Raw genomic sequence first — 12,022 nt, forward strand, 5'->3', positions numbered from 1 at the left:
TCTAGCCCATCCATGAGGCTACTTTGAAATGGGGAAAGAGCTAATGAATTTCAGCCTACTCATGATGTTCGTCAGCGAGATCCTTTCTCTCCATATCTCTTTGTTATTGCTATGGAGAAATTGGGTCATTTTATTCAGAGTGAAGTAGATCTGGGAGAATGGCATCCCTTTAAGCTTCACAAAAGAGGTACTCCTATTTCTCATTTTTGTTATTGCTATGGAGAAATTGGGTCATCTTATTCAAAGTGAATTAGATCTGGGAAAATGGCGTCCCTTTAAGCTCCACAAAAGAGGTACTCCTATTTCTCATTTATTTTTTACTGATGATATTTTTCTTTTTGCTGAGGTAGACATGGATCAGGCTGGCCTTATTAAGGCTATTCTCAATGACTTTTGTAAGCTTTCGGGGCAAAAAGTCAATGCTTTGAAGGCAAGAACTTATTTCTCAAAGAATGTTGGTCATGTGAGAAGTAAGGAAATGAGAGATTTCTTAGGTTTTCAGCCTACATTCGATCTGGGGCGGTACCTGGGAATGTCATTGTTTCATGAGAGGGTTTCAAAAGATACCTTTCGGTTTAGCTTAGATAAGATGGAGACACGTCTCTCTGGCTGGAAAGCTAACTCTCTCTCTTTCGCTGCCAACATATTTTGGTCTCGGCTGTGGTGGCAAGTATACCGAGCTACGCTATGCAACCCACTCCATTACCAAGCACTACTTGTCGGGAGATTGATAAGAAATGCAGGAACTTCCTCTGGGGGAGCACTGGGTCTAGTAGACTGCCCCACTTGATCTCTTGGAAGGAGGTGTGTAGTAGTAAAATTGAAGGTGGTTTGGGTTTCCGGCTGGCGAGAGATCAGAATCAAGCATATATGATCAAGCTTGGATGGGGACTTGTGAAACGGCGAGATGCGCCATGGGTTAAGCTCCTACAGGAGAAATATAAGTGTGGTAATGATATCGTTCCCAAGGTGGAAAAGAGAAGAAGTAACTAGAGGACCTAGGTTGGTATTTATTTGAATTGGGCATACATGAAAAAAATTGTGGGTTTCAAGTTGGGTTCTGGCCAGTTTATTAATTTCTGGTCAGATAGGAGGCTTTCTCAAGATGATAAGTTGGAGGATCATGCTTGTCGTGCGATACCTGAGGAAGCGAAGGCATGGAAAGTCGCTAACGTGACATTCGCTTCTGGAGGATGGGAATGGTCAAAGTTTGAGGCATTTTTTTCCCTTTCAACGCGAGCGATCATTGCTGGGGTTAGTGGTCCTTTGGGTGTTACCGAAAGAAGGGAAGGTCAAGTTCAATGTCGATGGCTCGTTTGATGCTAGATTAAATTTGCGTGGCTGCGGTGGCCTTATGAGAAACCATGAAGATGCGGTTTTGTGTGGGTTCATGTATAAAGTTCCATTTGGATCGTGTCTCTCGACTGAGATCTGGAGCATTCTTTGGGCCTTAAAGGTTGCATGGGAATGTGGGTTCAGAGAACTGGAGGTAGAAGGGGACTGTGTCGAAGCGGTGACCGCAGTAACCATGGGTGTAGAGGAGGAGCATCCTGATTATAATACTACTTCCGGTCTTTAATATAAGACTCTGTTTGACTTTTATTTTGATACTAAATATAGGATCCCAATCCACTTTATCTTTCATATTTATACTTTTTTTTTTCAAATTAGCCCTTCTACAATGATAATTCTAATCAATACACTTGATTGAGAAGGATATTTTAAAAAAGATTAACACATATTTAAGACAAATAACTAACTCAACTTACTTCCTTAATCTCCTCAAATTAGTCAACTGGCTCTTATAACTAAGACCGGAGGTAGTACTGTTTTTGAATCTCAAATGATGCTCGAACAAGAGTGGACTGTTGACTTAACTGTTTGTGATAGGGAGAAGAACTTTGCTGCCAACGTCTTTGTGAAGTTTGCTTGTTCGATGGAAACGGAGCTGGAAATCTTCAGTGGCCTTCCAAGCCAGCTGCGTTATGTCATTCAAGAAGATCGTGGCTGTGGCTCTCACGGAGCTAGAAACTGTTTGTGTAGCTAGTTTTGTTTTGTGAATGATTTTATTCATCAAAAAAAGAACAAGTTGTTTAAAGTGGTTTATTAAGTCTGTCATAGTTCGTAATGCATTAAGCATCATAACATGTGTAGAACAGATTTAATGGCCAGCATAACCCCAGCATGAAGCAGTTAAAAGAAACAACACGTGCTACGCCATTTTCTGTGGGCGTGTTATATATATATATATGTATGTATGTATGTATGTATGTATGTATAGATTTTCTTTCAGTTACCTATATCATGACAAGAGGATGATAGATGAAGACAGGAAAGTGAAATTTATATATTTATAAAGAATGGAAAATTATTAGGTCAAGCTTTCAGAAGAGGCCTTGTTTTTGGAAACATATATTACTTCTCCAATTGGCTAAGTTCCGGAGGGCCTGAACCCGGTGATCGGTGTTTATTTCTTTTTCTTTGGCATCGAAAGGCAAGTCAAAACTTGTAAATTACAACAAACAGGAAAACAAAAACAAACAGGTGGGAAATATAACAAGTTATACATAATGTATGTGACTCATCATCAGTTTATGTAAAGCCACGTTATTTAATAATTGTGCCACCTGCTTGAAACATACACATGCACAGGTGCAATTTTTCAAGCGTAATGGAGGGATACCATATCTACCTGGTATAAAAGCTTGAAAATAGATCTTGAGTGCCCTCTGTGCAAGTTATTTCACATATTAAGAAGTGGAAGTTATTTCAGTTTCCACGTTTATGGTCTCATCAGATTGTTCCTCTCCATTGTCAATTTCCATGCCTCGTGTTGTAACATGATCACTGAGCAGTTTCAATAGATGCCTGTAGCACAGGAATATGGCCAGTACGAGGACAAGTGAGGACAGATTGATGATGAAGCACTGGATTGGAGAGAGCAGAACCAGCAAGAGCAGCTCACATGCAATAGTTCCAGAAATATGGCACACCACAACCTTAAAATCCAGAGTGTAATGATCACTGGTTTGATCTGATGGGAGAGTCAAGCGGGAAATGACGTAGACAAATTTTGATATCAGAAAAAACATCATCGTAACCATTTGTTCTTTGAAGAGGTTTCTGTTCGATCCTTGATACTTTATTTCAATCAAACCAAGCAGCAATCCAGTAAGGTAGGGATAAACAGTGTGTAATGTAACACGGTTCGAAGCCCTTCAATAAATAAATATAAACTAGTCAAAATAAAAATTACTGAGTGCATATTGGAAAAAAATTAAAAGAAATTTCTGACCTGGGTGGTGATGCATGGATTGGTGCAATATTTGGAGGAACAAAGAAGCAGCGAAAAAACCTAGAGAGGGAGTTTCTCATAGATCAGAGAAAATGATGGTCCAGCAATAGCTGGCTGTCTGTTGGTGATAATGAAACTAGCAGAGAAAAGCAGAAAAGGATGTTAAGGGGAGTGTGAGGTGGGGTGCAACTGACTTGGATATATATAATCTAAGGGTGTGTTTGGTATGAAGGATTTGGGGGGGAAGGGAGGGAAGGAGAGGGGTTTTAATCATTTCCCCTTATTTGGCAACACACAAATTTTAGGAGAGGAGGGAAATTTTTTTAAAATTTCCCCTCCCCTCCAAAATTGGGAGGATTTGGAAGGAAAGGGTAATATTTTGTCATATTATGACCATTATACCCATATTTTGTCATGTTGTGACCATTATGCCCACACCTTAAATAAAATAAGAGCAAAATTGTCCATATTAAAATATTTTTCCCTCCCCTCTCCTCTTTTTTTATAAATCCAAACAAGATAATATTAAAATCCTTCCACTCCCTTCCCCTCCTCTTCCCTCCATTAAAATCCCTCCCCTCCCCTCCCTCTCATTGAGCCAAACATACCCTAAGGGAAGAGGGCTTGGCCGGTTGGGTTCTTTTGATCTGAAAATGTAGTATAATATCATCCCTCTTCCACATGAAAAAACATAGAAGGATCAAAAGTATATATAATATATGCAATAATTAGGGCTTTAACGAGACTCAAGGAGGAGTGGCTGGAATAAGATTGTCAAAATGCAGGGTACCAAAAATCACACCAACCATTGAACCTATAGTGACTCAAAAATTAGGAGTCATTTAAAAGAATATAATTTAATTAAAAAATATATAAAAATATTTATATATAACTCTAAAAAGCAATATTTAAATATACATGCAAGGCATTAATTTACAAGTAAATAGAATATTTAGATATAGAAAGGCATTAATCTGACAAAAAAAGTTACTAAAATACAAATATAATGGAACACTACCTTCTCTTTCTTTTTCAGACTCAAAATGATGCCGTTTTAGGCTTAGTAGCAAAAGAAAAAAAATATTAAATCCAACTCAATCACCTAGTCTAAAACATTTAACCAAATTGACTAAGGAAGTGGTTCATTTTTCTAACCTGTCAAACTGGGTTGGGTTTTCATACCATGTCAAAATGGGATGTGGATGCAACACGCAAGCAGCTTTCAACCAATCTTCTAAAAACCAGACTGGACATTGAATCGAAAAGTTCAGCGGTTTATAGTTCTCATGATTCAATTTGTCAGACTATTGGTGGAACTGATGATGTAATAATTAAATAAAAATTTAATTAAAAAATAGTTTAATGTATATATGATAAATTCATAATAAATCTAATTATCAATACAATAACACAAGATAACCATAAATGATTTGAAAATATATTGGACATTTGAGAGGGTCAATTTTTTTATAAGTTCTTGAATTCTTTTAGTATTTATTCGTGAAGCCAAAAAATATTCTGTTTTTGTTTCAAAACTATTCCTGGTTTCCGGTCTAATTTCACATTCTAGCTAATCACGACTCCATTTCCATTTAACATGAGTCAACTGTAAAAACGATTTTTTCAGTTCAAGTTAGCGAGTTGGACCAACAATGATCAACCCTTCGGGTTGCCGGGTCTTCTAACCATTGGTTTCAACATTATTGTTAAAAGAAAATGAGAACGTGTTGACATTATTCTAGTTGCAATCGAAGAATATATATCACCTGCTTGCTTTGAGATAGAATCATACATAACATAAACACAAGGGAAGCAGACCCGCACTGCCTCTAGCTACGTACTTGTATATAGCTTTTTGCTATTTTGATATTTGACGAGGTAATAACGATGATGATCGCCGGTGAGATTTTGTAGTTTTCTAGTTTCCTTGTGGGCTAGCCCTCTCTCACTCTTCCCCCAAATTAAAAACATGGGTCCGCATGTCGTGCTCAATGAATCTTTGAGTATGACGTGCTCATCCCCCAAACATTGTCCTTTGGGGGTAAGATGAGACGCCCCCTCTTTTTCTTTTTCGTTTTAATAATTCTATTAATTTTATTTTTTATTTATTAGATTAACTTGTATTTAGCATTCTAAAATTATTTTTAATAGCACTCAGTATTCTAAATTAATTAATTTTTAATGTATTTACTATTCTAAAATATTTTTTCAATACTACCCAGTATCCAAAATTAATTAAATGTTAATACATTAATATCTTAAAATATTTTTTAGTAACACTTAGTATCCAAAATTAATTATTTTTTAGTGAATCCAGCGTGGGGGAGTATTTTTCTAATTGCATCCACTATCCTAAATTAATTAATTTTTAGTGCATTTAGTATTCTGAAGTATTCTTTAGTAACATTCAGTATTTTAAATTAATTAATTTTTAGTGAATTCAGCATCCAAAGTATTTTTTTTAGTAACATCTAGTATTATAAATTAATTTTTAATATATTTAGCATGTTTAAATATTTTCTAATATAGCTCCCACCGACGACAGTGTTTGTGAGACGAGCATTCCCCATCATTGATTGAATGAGCAGGGAATGCAGATTCTTAAAAACACATTCATTACTAGCTACTTCCCGATTAAAGGCAGCGACAGCTACAGTTCCCTTTGGACCCAATGGAGGAATTTTCTTTTGTACTTGCCAAAAGCAAATGTGTTATTATATATAAAAAAAATTGAAAATATTTCTCATAAGTCTCAAATGACGGCCCCCTATAGGAAAGCAAATTTGGCTGTTGATTTTGTCGTCAAAGCTTCATTGGACAAATCTTGCCCGTTTGGCTGGGTTTGACTGGCTTTATAAATGCTTTATTACTATGAATGATGAATTTCTTGTTGGGGGAAAAAAATAAAAATAAAAGGATTATTTCTCATGGGTCTCATTTTTCCACTTTCTGCCATCAATTATTATGATTCCCAATTTCCCATGAGAGGGAGATCGCGTCTAGGGCAGGTGCGCCTGGTATGAGCGGTGATTGGTTAAGCTAAAAGAAGTATGATACTCTTTCGGTCTTTAATATAAGACCTAATTATTGAGTTGGTTTTGATCATAAATATAAGACCCATTTCTCATATTTATCAATTTTCTCTAAATTACCCCTATAGATATTCTCTAAACCATAATCAAGTAGAAGAGGGAGAAAGGTATTAAGAAAAATGATCATGATGTTTTAGGAAAAATATGTCACATTTTTTATAATTAACTAACTTACCTAACTTCCTTAATCTAATCAAATTAGTCAAATAGATTTTATATTAAGGACCGGAAGAGTATTACACTAAAGATCGTACAAGAGCGGACTTTGTTGTGATACATTGTGCCTTAGCTTAATACCTTTAAAGGACATCCTTTTTATATTTTAAATTTTATCAAAAACAACTTTTGATGAGAAACAATTGACCAAATTATGCTACGAGGAGATGCTGAGAAGAATAAGTGGCTGAAATAGATTACTACCTCATGCCCTTAATATAAGATCCTGTTTAACTTTTATTTTGGTCCTAAATATAAGACTCCAATCTACTTTGTCTCTCATATTTATACATTTTTTTCCAAAGTAACCTTTCTAATAATAAGAGTTCTAGTCAATACACTTGATTAGCAAGGATATTTTAGAAAAGACAATACCTATTTAGGACAAGTAACTAACTTAACTTACTTTCCTAATCTCTTCAAATTAGTCAACTGGCTCTTATAATTAAGACCGGAGGTAGTATTAAATTTGGACACACTGATAATAATAACCCAAAAAAATCTGACAAATGAGGCGAGGAGCATTATGTTATTCTATCCCCTCGAGACAAAAATGATCGATGCTGGTTACAGGATTCGAGTGGTTCAATCATGACTCGTGAGGGGTTTAATTTCATTTATTGACATGGAAGGAGGGCGATGAGCAATTTAGTTAGGTAGGAGGAAGGTGCGAAGTAATCCCTCCATCAAAGGCAAGTTTCTTCGTCAAAAATAAATAAGCATCTTCATGAAAGCTTCATACTTGTGTTTGGTTTTGAGTATGATAATGATATATTGGAACATTATTAATTACTACTAATAAAGATATTAAACTAACCAATCAGAACATATATAACATACCTAGTGTGGAATCAAAAGCTTCGATTGTTGCCTCTTTCTCCCTTTCTTTTTGCTTCTCTTTGAAACTACTTTTTATTTGAAACCGTTCCAATACTGAAGAGAATATTTATTTACACGAGTCTGATCATCTTTCGTATTTTGCCTTCTGTAAATTATGGGGCTCTGATCCGAGCATAATCATTTGTCCCTTACCTACATGTGATCTTTCTTTTTAATTTTTTTTATATGGAATTTCAATTACAAAAGTGCCATGGATGACGTCTTGAATGAGCACAGGCGCTTCACAATTAAAACCATTAATTTTTCTAAGGTTCGGTTACGTTATATATTTCTTGGATTGCGTGTGTGGCATGACGTCAAACAAGTCCCTGGGGGTAAGCTAGCAATTAAACCTCCAGACTTTAGTAATGAAATTCCAAAGATCCAAAATCAAGATCCTTTTTTAATTTGCTCAATTATACATTTACTATTTTATTAATTATTTTTAATTATCACTTGATTGTAACAACAATAACTTTTATTTTTATTTCGGAACATAATTGAAGTTTTATCCACAACATTATTATCATATATAATTTCCATTGCATCCAAATCTTAAAAGAGATGGCATTATAATAAGATTGAAAAAAATGGGAATATTATATTTGTTTATACTTAACTTAAGATGTCAATTTAGCACCAATTTAATACTATATTAAAAAATAACATACAATTTTTAAAATTTAAATAATTTTTTTTTGTATTTGAAATATAAAAATTATATTAGTTTTCAAGGAGGGATTCGGAGCAGTGGGAGGCGTAACCATAGTAGGACCAGTGCACTAAGGGATAGAATTAAAAAAATAGGGACTATTTTGATATGATTTTTTTAAGCTAGCACCTGCCAACCTACAGCCTACTAACCTGCGGCTTTGGTAGGCTAGCCAGCCCGCCCTTTTTTAAAAATTTTATTTTTATTTTAATAAAAAAAGTTTTATTATTTTCACTTAATTTACATATAATTTGTATTTTGTTAGAAACTTTGATTCTAAATTTGATTCTTATTTTTTTATTGTTTTACTATTTTTATAATAATAAAATAACTATTAGCAATGAATTGTATGTTTATATTTCAACTTTTGAAACTAATTTAATTATATAATTATATGGCAATATAAACATAAGAAATATTTGGTTTATAAAAATTTATAATTTAATTTAAAAATTTTAAATATATATGTAAAAAGATTTTTTTAAAAAAGATGAAGGTCGGCGAGTCAACTCACCAACCATCCACCCAACCCTTAGCGGGGTGGGTTCGTAAAATGAAAGCCCATAAGAAAGCGGTCTTTTTAGCCCGTTTTATCACTTCTAATAAAGAAGAATGACTGATCGTGATCCACTTAAGGTTAAATGTTATTAAGGTCCAAATTCTATAACATTTGAGCTTCCAATCTATATTTAGAGCACTAACTAAAACTAGTCCCGTAATCATAGCACAGAGTAGGACTAATCTTAATAGAACAAAACATGACAAAATAAGATTTTAATTGTTGTTGAGAGAAGCATTCATATTGAGTACTTAATCATCTCGAAAACATTCTTTCCAATAAAAAAATAAATATGCATAGCGCAAAAAAAAAGAAGAAGGACAAAATGCTCCATGAAATGATTACGGTTAAGAACCCCACGCAAGAAATCAGGATAGAAGTTCCCCCGGGGGCGGGGGGCTTTGGCTATCTACGTTATTGTAGCCTAAAAAAAAAAAAAAAAAAGAAAGAGGACAAAATGCTCCATGAAACATAACATTAGCATAGAAAAAGGCTGCCCAAAAAAAAAAAGTGCGGGTTATCATCACGTAGATAGCCAAAGCCAAGATAAGAGAAATAGATGGATTCATACCTTGGCCGAAAAGCCAATCTCCTCCGTCGAAACTTATCTATCGACGTTCCATAATCATCCATATCGATATGCACGGATCGTCATTTTGAGCTCTCAATCGATCATAGATCTAATGGTACCGATCAATACGCGAAACGGCGGGAGATTCAAATCTGGACTTTCCCGCCTCAATATATACCCCAAAAAGCGCAAATAATGTCCCATTACTCAAACACAGAAGGCAAACCCCAAAAATTCTCAAATCTCAAATCTGCCTCCCTTCTTTCACTGATCCTTTGAGAAATTCTGAGAAAACGTCTATTTGTGGGAAAAAAGGCAAGGGTCTGGGTAAAAGAGGAGCAAAGAGGCATCGTAAGGTCCTCCATGATAACATCCAAGGCATTACGAAGACTGCGATTCGAAGGATGGCGAGAAGAGGAGGCGTTAAAAGAATAAGTGGTTTAATCTACAAAGAGACGAGAGGTGTGTTGAAGATTTTCTCCGAAAACATGATTCGCGATGCCGTGACTTACACTGAGCACGCTAGGAGGAAGACTCTTACTGCCATGGATATGGTTTATGCGCTTAAGAGGCAGGGAAGGATGCTCTATGATTTTGGTGGTTAAAATTATTTATCGGCGGAGATGAACAATTGGAAGAATCTTGTGTCGGAAAAAAGCTCTATGTAACACAAATATGTACTGGAAATACTATCTTAGAAGTCAGAAATTAGAAATGCCTCCCGGTATGCTCAAATTGCTTCTGTTTTTATGTCTGTTTCTTGGGTGTCTCTTTTGTTGTTAATAGGTCCCCTTCTTGAATCAGAGATTTCAGTGCGTTGCTGGTTCTCGATAACTGTTAGATTTACTTCCAATTCTATCTCGCTAATGATTTTGTCCGTGGCGCTGTGTACTTTCTGAGGGCAATGATTTCAAATATTGAAATCCACTCTGAGGAGCTGCTAGTTTTAATTAATGTTCTTTTTATCTCTAGTTGATCGTTTCTCAAGACTTGTTTTGAAGTTGGCCTACTGCAATTTTCCTTGCATTACAAACCATTGATTGAAGCAAATTATAAATCATCCTCGGAGATTTGGAGGGATTATTAAAACCCCTTGATTAAATCAAACATTGTTAAAGACTGCATTGTGAAAGCACAAGTATGAATAGTGTGTATGCTTGTCTCTATTCGTATCTTTATCGAGATGCTTGAAGTGAGTTAATGAGATGTTAGAAAGACTTGAGTCTTTGATTTCTTGCACCCGGCATGCACCTTCATCTCAGTGTGCTTGATCTTAATCCTGTACTTCACCATACTTTCTCCGATCAATCTTGGTTTGACAGGTAGTCCAATTTCTTCCAATTTCATCAACAAAATAAAAATAAGTAAACCAACTCAACTGCCAACAGATATGCCTTTAATATACATCTGATTATAAATATAAAAGTTAGTTGATTAATTTGAATAAATTAAAAAATTAAATTAAGTTAGTTATTTGTAATAAATAGATTTTGTCTTTTCTAAAATATAATTGCTAATTAAGTTTATTGATTAGAACTATTACTATCAGAAGGACTATTTTAAAAAAAAAGTATGAAAAACAAAATATATTGAAATATCATATTTAGAATATAAAAAAAATCTAACAAAACCTGGACGTAGTATTTATCAACAAAATGTGATATACTCAAAAGATGGAAATCATTAACAAGTGATAAGGTGTCATGTCTTGATTAGTTGGTTGTTGCCCGCAGGTTGCAGGATCAAACATTCAAATCAAAGCCATGTCAAGCCGGCCGCAAAATGCTCACTTGCTGGCATCTGTTCTGTTGACTGTCAAAAAAATTAAAATAAAATAAACGTTTGGCGGCTTGTGTTTCTTTGGACGGCTCTTGGCTTCTGGAAGGTTTTGGAGAGCCCAGCCAAGCAGCGTATTTCTTCCATCAGCACGGGGAACAAGAACAAATCAAGGCATTCGGCAATCAAATAATGACGTAAGCTTCCTCTGATGACACATCATCCAGCTACCTTTCCATAAATTTAATATAAACAATAAGTTTGATGAGAATACAGCAAGGAGGAATCGTTAAGTAAATCAATAGTTAAAAAGAAAAAAAAAACCTTGTGTGATGAAAATTTCAAAGAAAAATATCATGTCCAAAGACCGAATTCATAAATCTTGAGATGGCAAATAAAAATAATAAATCCTTAATTTTCAAGGATCCTTCTCTGCAAAAAAAACAAATATATATAAAAACCAATTTTATATGGTAGATTTTTTTGGTAAGAATAATAATATTTAAAATAATAATAAATTTTAAATTTGAAAATGATCCAATAATTTAAATGGAGTCTAAGATAATATTACATGGAAAAGTCTACTTGCTTTCTCAATGCGTGACCAAGAAACCGCGTGGCTAGCACATTTGCCGTGTTTGTGGTACAGATAAGAGCCGTTGACCTGGTAGGTTTTGCCACTCTTGCTCATATTGCTTCAAAACTAATGGAAGAAAATATTTATTAATTTTAAAAACTATTGAAATTTAACCACCTAAGTACTAATAAACCTGTGTAAAGTTAATTTAAAAGTAAGGTAATTTTATAAAATATATTAAAATCTCAACTAAATCTCTCTCTCTCTCTTCCTCTTTGGCTGCTGAAGGACGGTTAGCTCTTACTGGAGGCACTTCAAATTTAAACTGTGAGGGGAAAAAAAAAA

General features: G+C 34.7%; 1 protein-coding gene across 1 annotated transcript; it reads left to right on the forward strand.

Moving 5' to 3' along the window:
• Positions 1 to 9,437: 9,437 nt before the first annotated feature.
• On the forward strand, positions 9,438 to 9,929 carry LOC114744022 (histone H4-like; the record flags this gene model as incomplete). Its single annotated transcript, XM_028932203.1, has 1 exon — positions 9,438 to 9,929. A coding segment is annotated over one exon (492 nt), but the record flags the coding sequence as incomplete, so codon positions are not given.
• Between the last annotated feature and the right edge of the window lie 2,093 nt (positions 9,930 to 12,022).

This window comes from Neltuma alba, unplaced genomic scaffold (assembly GCF_004799145.2).
Source record: "Neltuma alba isolate B1F8T4 unplaced genomic scaffold, ASM479914v2 tig00004231_pilon, whole genome shotgun sequence".
In the NCBI taxonomy this organism is placed as follows: Eukaryota; Viridiplantae; Streptophyta; class Magnoliopsida; order Fabales; family Fabaceae; genus Neltuma; species Neltuma alba.